Source organism: Gallinula chloropus (genome assembly GCF_964237585.1).
Source record: "Gallinula chloropus genome assembly, chromosome: 5".
NCBI lineage: Eukaryota > Metazoa > Chordata > Aves > Gruiformes > Rallidae > Gallinula > Gallinula chloropus.
The window spans coordinates 49,475,835-49,495,160 of record NC_140090.1 but is presented as its reverse complement, the minus strand read 5'-3'; the positions used below and the strand labels follow the sequence as shown (position 1 = coordinate 49,495,160).

Here is a 19,326-nt window from a genome sequence, read left to right as displayed (position 1 = left end):
GATCCAAAGTAAAAAGTGAATCCTTGTGTGAAAGGAAAAATGTGATTTATTTTGGGTTCTAGTTACCTCTTGGCAGGTACCTGCCAACAGGTACTTCCTTCCTCTCTTTGGATCATCAATGTTCCTGCAATCAAAGCAAAGCATTGAGGGCCTCAATTTCCTATTAGGAGCATGAGACTGTATTTACACCATGTAATGAACCATGATAAAGTAACTCTTAAGCAAACTGTTCTTGGAAGTAGCCTCAGTAGAGATTTACTAGCTCACTGTTGGGCTTGGGCTAATATTTCATGTTAGAGGCATAGCTAATTAGTCTACCTATGGCAAGTGGTTTTCATTAAAGGAAGTGCAGCATCTATGTTTCATTTAGCATCATTTGTGAATATTGGTGAACATCATGTTTTTATGGAAAATAAGGAGAGATGAAGTTTTCTCAGAATCACAGACTGGTTGAGGTTGGTAGGGACATCTGAAGGTCATCTGGACCAACCGTCACTGCTTAAGCAAGGTCTCCTAGAGCTGGTTGCTCAGGACTATTATCTGGATGGCTTTTGAACATCTCCAGGCTACTTTACAACCTCACTGGGAGGCCTCTAAGATGATAGAGGTACAGCTTCAAGGGCAGGGTACTTGTAGGAGATCTGGAGACCCAACTTCATATCCCTCATCCTGATCCAGACTGAATTAAATTTCACTTCTGCAAACCCTGGGCCCCTTCTTGATTGCTTCGTCACCCCCTCACTTTGAGCAGCAGGTCCAGCCTGGCCTGGGAAACCTTTCCCAAGGGAAATTTTTCCAGACAAACAGAAAAATTGCCTTTTGGCTAAAGAGAATGAACTGGGATGTAATACTCCTCATGAAGTCTTCAATAATTCTTACAGTGTTTTGATGCTGATCTGTTGCTGACCCCATATCCTTTGCATCTTCATGGTCTGTGTTTGTTATGTTTGCCTGGGGTTTCAGTCAGCCTTTTATCTGTGCTGGTTAGACCTGGTCTCTTCTGCCTTTTTAAAAAAATGTATATATTCTTTCATGTGGAGTGGAAGCAGACCAGACAAAAATTTGTGACTGAGCAGGTTTGCAGTGCAGATTAATTCCAGTAAATCCTTGATCGATTAATAGTTGATTATCAGCTTTATGAGTGGTTCTCCAGTTGTTTACTGCAAGTGGTCTACCACCATCATAAAAGCAATCTTGGCTGCTAGAAGATCAGATTTCTGTTTTATATGCCTCTCTTCCAGCAAACACTTGTTCAGCCCCAGATGGTGAGGGCAAAATACCTCTGAGAAATGCCACTAGATTTATGACCTATATACCAGGATTCATTAATTGAGGTTTCTTTTCTATTGCAGTGTACCCACATTCCAGAGCCTTCCTGAGGAGATACTTAGTAAGCTTGCAGACGTCCTTGAAGAGGTAAGTGCTTTTAATTTTGAGAGCTAATGAGCTTAGAGTCTGCAAGCCTTCTGGTGGCAATATCCAGGCTCTTTTTTTCCAAAAGAACAGCTTCACAATTTTGCTCCCAGTTATGGTTGACTGATCCAGCATGTTGAGATGACAAGAGGAGCTGTGTGAAAAATGAATCTGGTTTTGAGCGGGGCTTATGTATTTTTAGTTGGATTTCTATCCCATCAGGGAGTCAAATGATCATTTCCTGCAGTATCTGGAAGGGAAACTTTCTCCATACCCTGGGTCAGTGGTGGAGAAAGTGGGGATGTGAAAATATCATTTTCTTTCCAAAGGGCATCCCATCAAATGATTGGATGTGTGTGTCTGAGGGCAATATCATGGCTTAAAGCAGGTGTCATGGAAAAGCTTCTGCTGAAAGAGTTACAGCAGAGGGGGTGATGTTGAGATATTTGATGGTCCAGGTGCTGTGCTTTGTCTACCTTGTTATAACTAGTATCTCATTAAATAAACTGTCAAGCTCTTAATTAGTCTAAAGAAAAAACAAAAATCCACCAGCAAACCACAAAAAACCCCACTCAATGCTCACAGAGATGCTCTGAGGGCTGGAGCACCTCTGCTCTGGAGACAGACTGAGAGGGTTGGGCTTGTTCAGCCTGGAGAAGAGAAGGCGGCATCTGGGGAGACCTCCAATCCCTTTTCAGTCCCTTGAGGGGATCCAGGAAAGATGGAGAGTGGCTGGTGCCATAGGCTGGGAAAGCCAGGCTGAGTGGAATGGCCTTCAGCTGCAGTAGTGCAGCTGGAGAGGAGCTGGGAGGCAGAAATCCTTCCCAGGGAAGGTGGGGAGGCCCTGGCACAGGATGTCCAGAGAAGCTATGGCTGCCCCTGGATCCCTGGCAAGGTTCAAGGCCAGGTTGGATGGGGCTTTGGGCACCCTGGGCTAGTGGGAGGTGTGCCTGCCCCCCTGCAGGGGGTCGCTGCGGGGGTCTGAGGACATTCCCACCCCACCTATTGTATGATTAAAAAAAAACCCCAAGCCCCCAAAGCAAACCAACCTCCCACAACTTTGTCCTGTAAGTGAACACAGAAAATGAACGTCAAATATTTGAGTTGTGTTGCCGGCAGTTTGTCCACACACTTTATTCCCATAGCACTCTGTTCTGGGCTTGCAGAATTGCATGTGATTAAATATAACAGAAACCGTTAATAAAACCTTTCCTAATGTAGCCCTGTATGATTTAGCCACAGGAAATCTCTGTGTACAACAGTATTTTACTTCATTCTTTGTTGCATTTTTTCTGATGCGTGCCTTGTCATCATGAGCAGCCCTAATAACTATGTTTATAGAAAAATGTTGAAGTGTGCCCCCTCTGATTTTAAGAAATGGCATTGCTGACATTCATGTTGATTTTTTTTTTTTTCCCTGAGTATTGATAGGACATTGTTATTTCTTTGCCTTTTTATTTGGTATCCAGATAAATTCTATAATCAGAACAAATCAGCTGTTTGTCATACAGAATAATTGCGTGTTTGTAGATAAGCTTTATTTCCTTTGCTACTGGAGAAGTGCTCAGGCTTAGAGAGAAAAGATGTATTAACTCAATAGGCAAATTTAAATCCTAGCATATCTCCAAATTGCATGCCTAACCGGAGACAGATAGTTCGGTTGGCTTGGATCACATAACAGGAGTTATTATTTTCCTCAAGTTTTGATAAGGCGCTTAAAGTCAATAAAACTTTTCCAGGGACACTTAAAATTTCATTGCAGGGAGAAAAAAAACAACAACCCTGAACTCTCAACAAACATAAATGAGGGATGGAAGCAGCATCTGTGGGCATGACTCTGCACTTTCAGGGTGGATGCTATGGTCATCCCAGCTCATACTGGGCTTACAGCTTCCAGTTACCTACTTGGACTCAACCTTGCTATTCCCTCTGTGTTTGTCTTTGATTTTTACATACTGCAATTTACACTTATCATACTAGAATGAGAGTTTGTGTTATTACACATTTAACATTTATTTGTTAATATTTAACACGTTAATATTACATATTTAGCACTAACCTCTTGAAACTTATTAGCAGTAACTTCATTTTATCCTGTTGCTGTAACACGGATTGGATAAAGGCAACTGATTTGGCATAGTTTGAGGCAGGGGAAAAAAATTCTTTCTTAAAGTCAAGATTTCATGCAATTTTTTCATTTGATAGAGTACTATGAATAATATAGTGCTTCTGTCCTACGTTCTTTAAATAGTTTCTAAAAACTGTTAAATAAAATCCAGAAGCAAGGGGGGGAAAATGTTTTAATGGTCCATTGTTCAAATCAAACTCTGGAATGGCATTATAAAGAGACTGGGGAGGAAAAAAGGTCGGAGTTTGATGACATAATTTCACTGGTAGAATTGATGGAAATACTGTGACAAGCTCCTTGGGTGACTTGAGAAGTGACAAAAACCCCGGGGGAATTTCTGTTTCTCATTCAGTTGCTTCTGACCTGTGCAAGATGACTCCCTTCAATGATGTAGCTCGTAATTATGTATGTGAGAGTACGAGCAAGTATAGAGTTCAGTTTTAGCATATTCAAAGCCAAGCTACCAATATGGTGGGGCTTTTTGCCAAGAAACCTCCCAGGGATTAGCTTTTTGGGGCCATAACTTACCCTATTTCTAGGCCTGTGTTGTGGGGATGAAGATTTTTCCAGCTGTGGATTGTGGTGGTTGATGCCAACCTAAAAGCAGCTTTAGGTTGCACCCATAGCCCCAGGATTTGCAAATCATTACTAGACCCTGGCACAGCTTTTCCCAGCACCCAAACCTAACCTTTATGTTTTCTATTACATTATTAAGGTTACATTAATATTCCTCAACGTTACCTACAAGCAGTCATCAATATAACATATAGTTGAATTCATAAATGTCTCTTAAACCATTGGGTAACAGCCTTCATGTTTGTCACCACAGTTGGAAGCTGAGCATCCCTTCCAGCACCGAGATTGATGTAGTTTGCTTGTGATGCCATCTCTGCTGGAACAGCACTGCCTGGTCTCTGATTTTATTGCGTTGTTTATCCTCGTGTTTACCAAACATAATGCATGAGTCAACAAGTAATATGTTTCTGCAGCTCAAGGCTTAATTTTTTGTTTTACTTGGGTTTTGGGAGCTCAGTGTCTTAAGGAGAAGAGGTTTCTGTCTGCCTGTAGGACAGTCCTCTCAAATCACTTGCAATTACTTGCCCAGAAAACATTTGATGCAAAGCTCCTGCAAGATTCATCCAAATTACAGTGAGGATGAGAAGATAGATTTAAATTGGTGGATATTGAGGCAAAATAAATTCATGGGTTTGTGGTCAACTTGGCTCCACTTCACAGAAGTGAAGGTATTGGTGGAGGCTAGCTGTGTGCGAGAGGTGGAACCCAAGGGTTCACAGTGCTTGTGCTGGGCGAGGGATGAAGGACACAAATTAATCTTTTGTTGTGTGTGGAGAGCGATTTTTATTTTCCATAGGGTGGTGCATGTCCAGGACGCAACAGGTAATGCATAACACTGAAGCACGGTGGAAGCTTTAATACTGAAATTTGCAGAGTCAGTATTATCCCCAGTGTTTCATTCTTTTTTTTTATTATTAGTGCCTGATTTGCAGTATTTTTATTCAGTTGAAAAAGCCCTTCTTGACTTCACTGATTCTCCAACCATTGCAACCCTGGGCTATTGCTTCCAAAAACCCACCATTGCTTGATGCCTCTGGCTCTGCTGCTTGACAGTCTTGAGTTGGTAGCAAAATGGTTTCACTGTCCCCTATCTTGGTAAAGAAAATTAACATGTTTATGTTTAAACGTTGGAGGATTAACATAGTTGGGAAATATAATAGCTACCAGGGTGCTGTTTAAATGTAGCTCCGTGCTTTTACCCCACAGCCTGTCACAGTGATGCGTAGCTTAGATTAAATGTCTAGATCTTTGCTCTGGATGAATGCAAATCTCCTTTTGAAAAGTAAAAGTGCCGTCTAGCACATTATTTTTATTCATGAAACATCTGAATAAGTTTAGTTTCCTTGGGAGAAAGAGGGGAATTTGTTTGCAAATCGAAGGACTTGCTGCAGATCATGAATAGCCAAGGTTTAAAAAACCTTTAAAAAAACCTTAAAACACTTTATAAATCTGAAAAACTTTGTGAACAGACAAAAAGCTTTCAACTTCCTTTCCCCACTTTTGAAGGCTTTGAAACAGCTTATGGTTGTCTCTTTCTGATTAGAGACCTTTTTTTTTTCTCTGTTTTAAAAAAAAAAAGTGGGTTTTTTTCCCTCTATCAGGCTCCCATATTATACATCATCTACGTATCTCAAAATAAATGAATTTTTGGTAGTGAAATTTCTAAGAATGTGTAGCCTTACATTATGGACTAGATGATCTCCAGAGGTCCCTTCTGACCCTTACCATTCTGTGATTACTGTGCTTCATTATAACACGAGTTTATAAAGGAAGAGAATAAAGTATTGGGGTTTTTTTTAATGGAAACTAAAATGCATTGAAACACCTATAGCATAACTTCCAGCATCTGAGGGGCCATCCACATCTGTGATGTTAATATTTAGGGTCTTGTCCTCTCTGGCAGCCCTCAAACCAGATGGTGGCATAGCTGCCTCAGTGGAAATCTGGGAGGAGTGGGAAGAGCATGTTCCCCAGGTTCAGGTCTCTCAGTTTTCACCTTTTTTTTTCTTTCCCCTCTCACGTGAATGGAGCAATTGGTGTCTATAAGGACTTCAAGGTATTGTAAAGATTCTTTTGCGTCATGGCACTATTAGTATTACATGCTCAACATGCATCCAGTGTGTCACCCAGTTATTATCTGGGAGACAGTAATGTTGCCAGTATTTTTAATCTTTTTGGACTAACTCTATTAAATGAGATCCTTAACGAGGGAGGCTGGTAAGCTTGACAGGTGGATCAAATCACTGGGTGCTACACTGCAGGCAAGAGAATAAAAAGGGAATTTATAGTTATAGTGGAGAAAAAACAAACAAGAACTCCGAAACACCTAACCTCTAGTAAAATTTCTCAAGATGTGACTCCACAGGGTGAATGTTTAGGTGCTTTGTCTGCCTGTAGCACCTTGAGATGCCTGTAGGACCTGTGTTTGCCCACTGTTAAGCACCTCTGCTTTGGCTTTGTCAGTGGGAGGCAAGAGGGATGGAAAATCAGATAAGTGACTGGTGAAGGAATGGTGGCATTCTCACTTCTGTGCTCAGTCGAAGCTCATGGCCTTTTGACTCTGTATTTGAGAACAAGTAGGAACCACTGGAGATCCACACATGGAGTGTGGACCTGTTGTTGGTGACTTGCAGCTCTGACCATGCATTAGAAGGGCTTGCTAGGAGCTCAGCAGGAGGAAATTGGTACTTCTGGTAGGAGTGTAGGTGCTGAGAAGGGAAGATGGTGGGCAGGCAGAAGGACAGCCATGCTTGATAAGATGTTTGGCATGTCTGGAGCAAGAGTAATGTCAGCTCAGGTTCTGTGTTCCTGGCATGGCTAAGGAGGGGGGTGAGCTGGTAGTGGACATGGGCAGCACTCAACTCTGGGCTGGCATCTTCTCTTCCCTTTCTTATTTCCTTCGATTCTTTTTCCTTTGGGGCAAAAAAAAAAGGATGACTTTTTTGAAGTTGGTTCACTTCCTGCTAGCCTTTTTCCTCGTTCAAGGGTATCCTTTGTGTCATTCACATGTGACATTTATATCCTTGCAAGATTTATATCTAAATTCGGTAGCTCAAGTAACAATAAGTATAATTAAGGTTGCTTGACCTTGTCCCTTCTGAAACTGTTTCCAATTGCTTATGATTTTGATGACTTATCCATTGGATCTAAAATTATTCATTGCAACTGCTGGCCTACAAGTGACTTGTCTATTTTTTTCCCCCAACTCAAACAACTAATCCTGTTTCAAAGGAGGAGATTGCTTTGCCTCCGTGTCAGGGATGGACTTGTTATCTGCCTGAATATCTGTCCCAGCTCAGTTGTGTTATGTAGGGCTTTCAAGGTAGGGGAGAGTAGAAGGGAATCGGAGAGCCTGGGGGAGCTGGAGAAAATAATACATGATTTAAAAGTTTTGTAGATATAAATACACAGGAGGGGGTTGAGTTAAGGTTTCGTTGGCATTTTTCAACTCTAGCATTTTCTAAATCCTGCATATTTGATGTTCCTTTGCTGTTTGGGATTTAGCGTACTAATCCATATGAGATGTCATACGTATGAATCTGAGCAGTCTGAGCAGAGGAAAGCAACAAATGCGATTTCAATTTGGTTACCAAAATACCAGAGAGTCTTTTTTGCATAGATAATGACTAAACTATGTCAAATGGATTTTTCTTGTATATTGTGTGTCCAGAACTCTAGATAGCCTTGCCATATATATATAACTGGCTTATGTATGTAAAGATAGTCTATCCATATTATATATCCAGTTGATATATTGCATATATGTCTATGCTATATGTGCAATATGGGAAAGTTTTATATAACATTTTATATTACATTAATATAAGTAATTGCCGTACACCGAGGATATGTACTGCTTGATTAACAAGCCACGGGGTTTCCTTGCTCTACGGGCACAGTTTGGCTAGGGAGCACACTAGGGCCCTGGGATTGCCATTCCCATCTCCCATTGTGCGTTTTGGAAACTTTCGCTAGAAGCATTGATACTTCAAAAATTTTAATTTAATGCACTCTGGAGATTCAAGTGCCAGTGATCCGCTTCCTCCAAGCTCTGATTTGGTGACCTTGTTGATCCCCATGCATTTATGGTCATAGACAAATGGCACTGCCAAATTATTTGAGCAGTACAAATGAAGAGAAATGTGTTAAATACCAGAGGTGGATGATGCCAAGCCTGAAATCTGTGTTCTTGCAGCTCCCTGGCTGCATGTGGAGCACATCTTGGGAGTATGATCTCCAAGTGCAGAAAGCATGGATCATAGCGCCTGTCTGCAGCCACTTCATTAATGCTGCTGTAAATTTGTGATGAGAGTTGCTTGCTGTTCTGTAGTGTTTTGTTTTGGTTTTTTTTTTTTAAATTGTGTTTTTCACCTAATTAAAGACAATCAAAATTCATCTCTGCTAGTAGTAAAGGTCCTGATGAAGAGCAGTGATCTTGGAGAAGGTTTCATTGTGTAGTTCAGCTTCACGAGCTGGCTTGGGCAGACCTGTCATACTTTTCCAGCCTTTATGTGAAGATGCCAACCATCCTCCTTGCTCTGCACTGTGAAATTAGTATGGATCAGGAATCCATTAGGCTGCCTCTATTTGAGTAATGGAGTCTGAATACAATCCTCCTTTTGTGTAGAATTGCAGAGCAACAGTGAATAGAACAGGAAAAAATGCAAAATTAATTAGGTTTATATATAATTAGGTGGGGGGGTTCTGCCTAGATAAGACTGAGGATCACTCTTGGGTAAAGGAAGCCAGGTCTAATGGAATGCTGTGCTGGTAGTTTTGAGCTCAGTGGTGGGTTCTGCCTGGATTAAAGGTGACCAGCAGCAGATAAATACTGATCTGATTTAGAGGTGCAAACTAGATCTGAGGAGGAATTCAGGGAAGAGTACACTGTTTGGCTTAGGAAAGATTTCTTTTTATTGTTTATCTTTTCTGATTAAAGCTAGTGCTCTGAGGTATGTTTACCAGAGAAGCTACGGGATAGCAAAGTGCTGCCTGTGGGGCAGCAGTATTCAATCATATATCGATAAAATTTTAATTTAATTTGTACTTGCATTGATTTGTTTTATTTTTTCAAAGTACATTCATGAAATTACAGCTTTGTTTTTGAAGGTGGCCCAAGAAAAAAAAAAACTTTAGGTCTACTGCAAAAAAATAAATAAAAAATTGCAAAATAAAATGCAGCTGGGAAAAATGGTGTGGAAGACTTCAATGAAGTTTTCTTTTTCAGTGTCTGGAGTGATAGAGTAAAATAGTGTCCTCTTATGTAGCTGATAAAGTTTATCTGCCCTTTAACCCTATGGAATGTGTGTGTCATGCATGGAAGTTGTGTTTTCCACTACAAATCACAGCTGTTCAAAGACTCAAAAGCCTTTTCTTCCAGTGTGAGAAACAGGGAGTGCTGATCTCATTGGAAAATATCTGTGACTCTCACTTTTTACCAGAGAAGAAAGTGCAGATAAATTATTTTAAAAGATATTAGGGAGAATTTTGAAAGATATTAGAAAAGAGGTGCAGCAGAATTTCTCTGCAGAGATATACTTGCTTTAGAAGCTGCTCTAGCACTTCCAGTAAGATAAAAGGTGTCATTTTGATCTTTTTTTCTTTTTTCTTTTTTAATTGTTTAAAAGGTACTTACAAATACACTTGTGCTTAATTACCACAGCAGAGGAAAAGAGTTAAACATTCCCTCATCCCTGCAGGCTGTCTGTTACGAACCTCATCATCCATGTGTGTATTGTAATAACCATCCTGGTTGCCCTGCTCTTTTGCAATAGTAGAAATACAGTTAACAGACATGCAAAACTTATTGCTAGGGGGTGATGCAGACAGAGAACAGCTTTGTGGGTTGAAGAGGACCCTTGAAGAATTCCTCAAGATTGCTTGAGCATTGAGGGTCTCAGTTTAACAAAGTTGATGGGCTTAGAGCGAGACTGAGGAGGATCTAGCAAGCTCTTCATACAAGTAACAGAGAAATTACTTAAAAATTCTTGCCTGGTGAAATAACTTTCAAGCAAACTCCAAAACTTCTTCAGATGAGTGATTGGGCTAATTGGGCATAAACTTTTATTTGGGTTTGAGGCTGCTGTTTGATTTGAATGAAAGTTGAAGCATAACAGGGCAAGCTCCAGCCAAACTGAATAAGCCCTTTAACTCTCCCATCCTATTTTAAAAATACATGTGACTTATGTTGATGGTTTCTGTGGTCACACTGTCCTAGTGGAAATCAAACCCAGAGAAATTCAATGAGACTATGCCAATACAGGGACATCTTTTATTTTTTCTCTAATTCTCCCACTGCACTGCTTTTGTTCAGTGGGCTCAGGTCAGAAAGCCAGCTTTGGGCCAAGCAATGCTGGCCCTGCAAACACAAGTCAACCTAATAATATCTTGTGTGAATAACAGGAATGGAAAAACAGAGTGGGGGGGAAGCAGTGTGTTTCATAAAATGGCAACTCATGTGAATACCCAAAATAAATATGATTAAATAATTATCTGATTCATGTAACTGTGGGCATGTGTGGTTATTAAGCTTCTCAGAGTATATCATGTGGTAAATGCTGGAGCTGTCTATACCATCAGAGTATATAGACGACTTGAGTGAAACAGCATAGGAGGTCTTGCAAATAAGGAAAACTTCCAATAGCTATGGATAAACTTTACTGTAAGATGTGAATGTTAGGAATGTGTCCTCTCCAAAATGTAGATATCAAAATGAACATAGGGAAAAACTTCAGCATCCATAGCCTGGGACTTTGGGTGATTTGTCTGTTATGTGTCTTAGAAAAAAAGAAAAACCAAATGCAAAACCTCACCCATGTGAGGGCTTGTGGAGGCTAGGATTCCTGCAGACCTCTGCTGAGACTTGGCTGGATTTAGCAGGCAAAAGACAAAGACTTTGATTTAAAAATATCAGGATTTGTGCTGAGAAGCTCCTCTGAATGGCAGTTTTCCTTCTCTACTTGACTTGGGCTCCTTGCTGGTGGTAGGATATCTCTGCTTTCAGCCATTGGCATCAGTGGGACCTGGGGGTTACTTCACCCTTCAACAGCTCCCTAGTTGAGCAAGGGTGATTTACTGCTCTGGTTCCTGGCTGGTGCCACTGAGCAGAAGGGAGATAGTGCAATGGGACCTCTCCCTTTGCCTTTGGTCGAAGTGGACCTTATAACTACAACATATGCTTGATGTGAAGGGCAGAGATGATTAAATGGCACCCATGATTAAATCCATTTACTTTAAACTTAGGTATGAATATTTTTGTGTCCGACTGGGGAGATCCTTTGGTGCTGGAAGTGATTACCCTTTTTTCACATCCATCTTTAAAAGGCATTGCATAGGAATATTTTCTTTAGAAACAGTCTAATATTTCTACCTTGTCAGGGTTTGTCAAAATGCATTAAAGGTTAGTTTTGAAATTTCAAGGCATGTTTGTCTTTTGGCTACCTTTTGTTTGTATCCCCTCCTTGGACTTTAATCCATGAGGTCTTGTGGGTGTTGCAGGGTTTGCTGTGCTGTATCTCCAATTTAACAAGAAACTCGCTTGTCCCTGATGCACCATGTCCCTGCCAAGGTCTTGACTGAGTCTATTGAAGCTGTATCTGCTGCTCGTGTAGTTTTGCTGAAAATGGTCTTGTTTTCTAATTCTTCCACCAACCATACAGGCCAGCTGGGTCTTCCTCTAGCCCTTTCTCCATAAAACCGCTATTACCTTTAATTCTCCCAACCCATTCCTCTCATAATTTGACATCAAATGCCTCTTTTTTTCCTCCAGTAAAATTCGTGGTTTTGTCAGAGCTGAAGCCTTTTCCCTGACTTCCACTGCTTGGCACGGATAAGGGATTCAGGTCTCCTTACAGTGGGATGTTGGGTGTTTGTAGCCATTGAGAAATGCCAACAGTTGCACAGAGCTTCTATTGAGTTTACTTTGTAACCAGGGAATTATGTTCTCTCTTTAACTGGATTTTATTAATTGAATTTTAAAAATCTCCCCAGAACCAACTTGCACTCTAAGCAAAGATCCCAGCAGATTCAGAAGGATCTCTTCTTCAGGAGCCAGATTCCTCCAGAGAGGGCAGGAGTTTATTCTTTAATCTACTGTCAGAAGTTGTGCTGCCTTTCCCTGGGATTATTTCCTAAACCACAAACACAGCATCAGGTTTGTGGGTTGTTTTTTTTCCTTCCATCACAAATTATAAAATCCACTGAAGTTAGGTCAAAGCTCCACAGCTGGAAAATTTAATCTCCTGCAGCCATCTGAATGGTGTGGATATAGATGTTAACGTAAATATCTAAGAGAATCCTGAAAGATGCTTGGAAGGGTAGGAGTTTGGGGTGGGAAAGAGAGACTTCCTAGGCACTGATGTGACACAGCAGCGTGCTATGCTGTTTGCAGAGTCGCCTGGAGAAGCTGGATGCTCCTTAGCCTCAAATATTGCCTCTCCTGTCCATTCAGCAGTACCTGGTGATGAAGATGCAAAAATATCAGGCTGGAGCCTGAATTTTCAATTGTGTTTTTTTATTCGAATTTTTTTCTCTTTTTTTAATGTATCCTCCAAAAAGAGTTTTATAGTAGTAGTTTCCAGTTTATTACAGTGTGCCCCTACATTAGGTATCCCCCACTAACTAATAAACACATCTCAGCTGGGTCAGTGGGTCGCAAAAACCACTCAAACAGTGATGTGGTTGATCAGGACACTTGGCCACAGCAGTGTCAAGAAACAATTTCCAGTAGAAGAAAATACCTGCAACGCTGCTTCAAGCTCCAGTGTTTTATTATTTTTTGGTACCCAGTGGGTTGAGTGGATATTAAAGTTTTCAGGGATAAGACGCTAATTTATAAAGCTGCTGTACTTGCCGCGGTGCAGGGCTTTGTGTATAAGTGTTTGCTCTTTGACAGGTTGGATTAAACCCAGCTCTGGCCTATCTGGAATATATTTTTATATTCTCTTTAAGAGGATTCTTTAGGCAGTCTGTCACAGCTATAAAAGAAAGAATGAGATAAATTGTTTTTTGTTGGTAATCTTTGATGTTTTCCAGGGTTTCATAGATACGGGGGAAAAAAAAAAAAAAGGATTTAAGTAAATCCATGATTTATCATTTGCCCTGGCAGATTTGCAGACTCTTAGAAACATGCAAGTTGGATGTAACTTTTTATTTAATAGTACATGGAACAGCAGGGAGGTCACAGGGTGAAACTCAGGTGCTCCAAGTAAATATGGCTTCGCATCATCCAGCCATGTGCTTAATTTTCCCATATCCAGTAGTTCGCTGTTTCCAGCTTGAAGAGGCTTTGTAGTGTACATTTGGGCAAAGCACACATGGGTGTTGTTTTTCTGTGGATTTTCTTTGTGGGTTTTTTTTCCTTGTGAACAGGTTGGGGCCAGTTTTGTGGTTGCCCTTCACCTCTTCTGTTGATCAAATAGAATATATTCGATTCAAGTTGAAATATAATTCAGATTTGTGGGTCTGGCGGGGCTCAACTCAAGTCCTCCTCCCCAGCAGCATGTGGGTGATGCCTCTGGGCCAAACACAGCTGGGATGTTTCCCTTTCCCTCTGGGCATGTTGAAAATTGAACTGGAAAATCAAGATCAGACAGAAATCATCTTCTGGAAGTTCATTTGTTTCTACTTATTTGCAGTAACATCAAGGTATGGAACTGTCTTGCTCCAGCTTGATGGGTAGAGTATAGGTTCCTATGATAAATGTTCCTCTCTTTAAGTAAATATTAATAATGCTTGGATAAAACAAACTTTAAGATAAACCAAAGCTGTATAATGTTAATGAAAAAAGCATGTGAACATCTCTTCCCATCCCCGTTGTTCCCATGTCTGCCACCTAAGCTCAGGACTGACAACTTGGTTTGGTTGGAGTGTCTTTGGGACCTGATACCAGAATTAAAAAGGAATTTTTTTGACAACTGGAGTGCTCTCAGTCACCTAATGATTGCTGGGATGGATTGCCAGGTTGGTATGTATTTGCTTGGCACTACGGTTTTGCTGTGCTGGCTTCAGGGGAGGATCCTGGACGGGCAGTGTGTGTCTGCATCTGATTTGCTGAGCATCTCCTTCTGTCAGTTTATTTTGTAGTATATTTCAAAAATCCCTCATTTTAACGTACCTATCACCCATTCAATAACTACATACATGCACAGGCTAGTTTTGGTGGCAGTGAACCGAAGAAACAAAACCCAACCTTGTGCTTACTTGAAAATATTCTGTGATTTCCAGTCTCTAACCCTGAACGGTCTGAAGCAGAGAAAGTGAATTGTTTCTCATAAAACCCCTTTTATCTGTGAGGCACAGACAATGCACTTTTTATCTGTAAAAGCTGAAAAATATAATTAGCAATTCTATTAGGAAAACAAATATTAATGAACTTGTTGGGTGTTCTCCCTTTGATTCAAACTCTTCTGGCCGATTTCTTCTATACCATTGCCCACAGTGACACCTACTGGCATTTGGAACAGGGCTGTGACCTCATGAGCAAGTCATGCCAGCGATTAATTAGTCAAAAACGAAGAGAACATTAAATGTGGTCATGGAAACATCTGTGGCCACTCAAGGAATGGCCAGCAAGCGTTGAATGCCCTCCCTCTGCTCTGGGACATTAAGCTTTGAGTCGTCTTGCCCCAGCTGAAGAAGGTTCTCTAGAGCATGGAATGAAGTCTCTGTGTGGTGGGTGGCAAAAGATTGGGCATTAAAACAGGAAGGTCCTTCTCCTTTCCACAGACCTTGGTGTCTTCTCAAAATACACCCGGACTGGCACATGTTTCTATTTTGCAGGTGTTTATTTTTTCTTGGGAAATGAACTTGCTGACGCTCACTCAAGTAGCTTTCACTTTTATGCCGGTATTTTATTAAACTTTCAATTAAGGTGTTAGAGATATATTTGAAGTAACTTCTTATTACCTGCTATCGGTGCAGTGTTTGTAGGATCTCTGAGTTGTAGTAAAGTAACTGAAAAGTGTCTTTATGATAGCAGAAAGCCATTTCACCTTTAATCCATGAAATAGTAGGCATTGGATATCTTTATAGATATCCACAAGACTAAGCAACTGGAGGAAGGGAGAAAAGCAGCACAAGTGGAGTTACTGAGGTGGTAAAATTGAAATGGCCTGATTTCCATACTGCACAGAAGGCAGCAAAACACAATTCAAGATAAATTTTCTTATTTACATTTTTAATACCTTGTGGCTTTCGGTCCTTCTTAATAGGTAATTTTCTGGGAACCTTCCCAAAGTGGAAATTTTTTTTTTTATGGCCATGGGTGTAGGTCCTGTCTGCCAGATTGCGTTTATAAGAGAACGTGAGGCCAGAAGTGGTGATGGGGCTGATACGATAAATCTGTCATCCACCAAGCTAGACTGCTTGGTGATGGGTAGGTTGTCTTCTTTTGCTGCTTTTCAGTGGAAATGGGACATCTGTCTGGAGGAGAAGCCTTTTGGATGGGTTTTTGAGCTAGATGGGGGGTTGGGGAGGAGGTTTGGCTTTGTGGGTTTCTGAGAATTAGCTGATTCAGGTGGTTCCTTCTGACCCTAAAAATGCGAGAAATTAAAAAATGTGTTCCCAGTCTTCAGGGTTTCTAGGGAGTTGTGCACTGCTTGGGATGTCTGCCTCTCATTTGAATCCTCGGGGATTATATAAATAATCCTGGGACTGCATTTAAGGGTCATGCAGAAGTTTTTGGGTATATAGCTTTAGACCCTGTAGTAGCAAAACAAGGATGAACCTTATCATCGTAAGAACATTGTCTCAAGAGGCTACTGAAAGGTGTGAGGAAGCTTAAGCTTAGAGGTGAACCTCTTCATAGAGCATTCCTGAAACAGATCTGTCTTCAGTCTCTTCTTTGGAGCACCCCCATAATTGATCTGTTCTTGCCCTGAAGGCAGGTCCTTTCCAACCCCTACCATTCTGAGATTCTGTAAAGGGTTGGATAGGGGCAGGCTCTGTGCCTATATTGTGGAGCTGAAGGTAGCACCAGTGCTGTGCTAATTGCCATTGGTAATGGGTATCAGTAATGAAATCAAGGTGTGGGCTTTCATCAAAAACACTCATGTCCAAAATGTATAGAAGTTAGGTATGCGAGCAGGGAAATTAGCCTCTAAAAATGCATATTTGGATCAGAAAAATGTATATTTCTCCAAGAATTTAAATTAAAATATAAGAGATGCGTATCATTTGAACTGTGGTTAGCACAGTATAGTTTACAAGCAGTAGATTTAACCTGATCTTTCTGACCTTGGAGCAGAGTGCGGGTTCATAAGCTCTCTGGTACAACAGGTGTGGCCCATAACCTGAGCATGATACAGCACAAGCATAAGGAATTAGGACTAGCATCGCTTCATCCTGTGATGCCCTCTCCTTGGTCATTTTGCTTGCCTTTCAGGTGAGAGGTTTGGAAAGGCTAAGGCAAAGCCTGGCCCTCTAGCACGTGATCACCAAGAACTCCAGGTGGGATTTGCAGGTTTTCTTCATGCCATCAAAAAGAAGTTGGATCAGTTCTTTATTGCTTTCTATCAAGTGGAAATGCCAAAAATACTCAGAGCTAACTTGCTGTCATGGCAGGAAATACTTTTTTTTTTCTTTTTTTAATAAAAGTGTTTTGCAAACAGAAGGGATGGTGTGAAGCCATCTGGGTGGGGTTTTTATTCTGAGAACAGTTTTTACATTATCTTAATTGTAGTCGGACCTCAGACCTATACTGAGGACAAAAAGAAACCGTTTGCAGTAGGTAAGCGTTCATCATCCCTGACATTAGATGCCAGATGGGAGGTGAAAGGGTCAGAACGTGCTGCTTTGGATCAGCATCTCCCCAAAGTGTCCTGCTAGGAGCACTTTGATCGCTTTCTCTAGTCATTTGGTTCTCTATCAGCAGTGGGCAGCTTTGGTAACAGATGCCTCACATCAGAAATTAAATCCTGGCTCCTTTCACACCGCCATATGGTCGGGGGCCGTAGCACAACAAGGCTGCTTCAGGGTTCAGCCTTGGATTTCCCATAGTTGGGTTCCAACACGCAGTTGGGCTGTCAGGACGTGGCCTGACCTTGGCACAGTTCAATGCATGTTTGGGTATCCCTCAAAAAAGGGGGAAATCCCCCTCTCTTCCCCAAAGGCAGCTGTATGTTGGGAAGTTGCTCCACACTCAGCTGCAGTCTTTTTGGGATTGACCAAGTCTGTCTAAGGTTCTTAGCTGAAGGTTGTGGAAAATGGGCAAGAATTGAGGGGAGGGAAAAGGGAAGGAGAAGAAAACCCAAGAGGCCAAAATCTAGCAGGTTGGGATAAAGATAACTTACTGGGATAGCAGAGTGATAGATATAATAATAACGGGACTTGATAGCAGAATATACAAAACAGTTTCTCACTGAACTGCAAAATTCAGCCCATACAGCTCAGAGCTGTCCTGAAACTGGACGGTCCCCAAACCCGTGTGTCCTGGAGCTGCCTGCTTTTTCCCCCCACCAGCCCCCCTTTTATGCTGAGCATGATGTAATTGGCATGGAATACTCCCTTTGGCCACTTCAGGTCACCTGTCCTGGCTGTGTCTCCTCCCAGCTTCCTGGGTGCCCCCCCGCTTCTCATTAGCAGGGCAGTATGAACAACTGAAAAGTCCCTGACTGCTTTGCAGCAACTAGAAACATCAGGGGGTTATCATCACTGCTCTCACCCCAACTCCCAAACAAGGCGTTCCATCAGCTGCTAGAAAAAACCTAACTCTATCCTAGCCAAAACCAGGACAGGAAACAGTCAGTGTTAGCGGTCCTGTGCTGTGTGCCAAAAATTTGACCTAGATTGCATTTCCCAGCGTTGATCTGGTTTTCTTTTCAGGACTGATATTAAGATATACTCAGAAAAACTGCTTTAAGGAGCAGTAGATGTAGTCAAACAGTATATGTAGTCAGTCAAATATTTGTATGTCTAATTGTTGCATGAGAAATGGATGAAGGCATTACTGTTACATTAGGGTTAGTTCTTCACATGCTTTATCTTTCAGTAATCTGAACTTTTCCCATGTTACAAATTCATAATGTGATTTTTTTAATTTTATTTTTAATTTTATTTTCTTCCAGCTTCATTTTTCATTACCAGTTGTGCAAAAGCCTGGTACAAGTTGTAGGCAGAGGGGGCCGGTATAACTTTCTTTGTGACAACCTCATATCAGAGTTCCAGTTGCCACGGCTGCAGTTGCATGAGCTTGTTTTACAGTAATTAACCTAAATTAACAGTAATAAATACCACATTCTGTACTACAGGGAGTATATTTTGCATTTTTGCATTGAAAATAGTTTTTATCTGAATTTGGCGAGCTCTGTTGTGGGGAAGACAGTCACAACTTGGGTTGCTTGTTGGCAAACTTGGAGCAGACTAAGTGGGTATCTGTGCCGGCTGATAAAACTCTTGATTTTTAATATTTTTTTTCTTTATGTAATAATGAAAATGGGGGAAAAGGAGAATATTTTCTAGAAGCAGACAAAATACGCTGGGGGTATAAAAAGGAATATAAACCTGTGGTAGTGTTTAATTTATCTGGTGCTCTGAGGCTCGCACGTTAAGTCAGAACTGGTTGTTGCCTAGGCAAACCCTTAAAGAAGCTGCCAGACTGGGAGCAACTGGTAAATTCAGTGTCTGAACTGGGGTGGGGAAAAAAAAAAAGAAAGAAAACTTGAAAAATTCAGTGTTTGAAGTGGGCAAATTGCCTGTTCTAATGAAGCTCTGTAGAGACTGGCTAAATCAAATAATTTTCATGATTTCTGTTGCTGGTAAAATTGGTTTCTAGGGAAAAGTTAAAACGCATTTGCATATGGAAAGGTAGTCTCCTCTTTGATTCAGACCACAAAAAGAAAATGTAATTCATCACAATTTACTTGAGAGTGGCTGAATATATTCAATTAATATGCCTTTTTTAATTCCTTTTGATAGAGTAGAAAATTAGTTTGGATCCTCGTGGCAATGCAAATAACTTGTCTGAATAAGCATACAGAATCTGGAGCAAAATACAACCGCAAAAAATACATAAATGTTGATTTACAGTGTTTATTTCCAATTTCATTTTTGCAAGGAATTGATTGCCATTTTAATAGTCATGGAACTGGCTTTTGGATTTAAGGAGGAAGATTAGCGTTCCACACACATTTTTCCATTATAAGAAGAAAAACAAATCAGAGCTATTCAGGAAAGAATGGGAGAAGAGCAGCTACTTTTCTCACGTTTCAATG

At 40.9% G+C, this 19,326-nt stretch overlaps 1 protein-coding gene across 2 annotated transcripts in view; it reads left to right on the top strand.

The window, feature by feature from the left end:
• PRKG1 (protein kinase cGMP-dependent 1) overlaps positions 1 to 19,326 on the top strand; it is a gene marked incomplete at its 5' end in the record, with an annotated part of 496,883 nt that overhangs the window by 334,821 nt on the left and 142,736 nt on the right. For both annotated transcript variants that reach the window (XM_084264379.1, XM_084264378.1), the window contains one exon: positions 1,353 to 1,416. In XM_084264379.1, the coding sequence (XP_084120505.1) occupies positions 1,353 to 1,416 (64 nt within the window). The remainder of the gene's footprint in view (positions 1 to 1,352; positions 1,417 to 19,326) is intronic.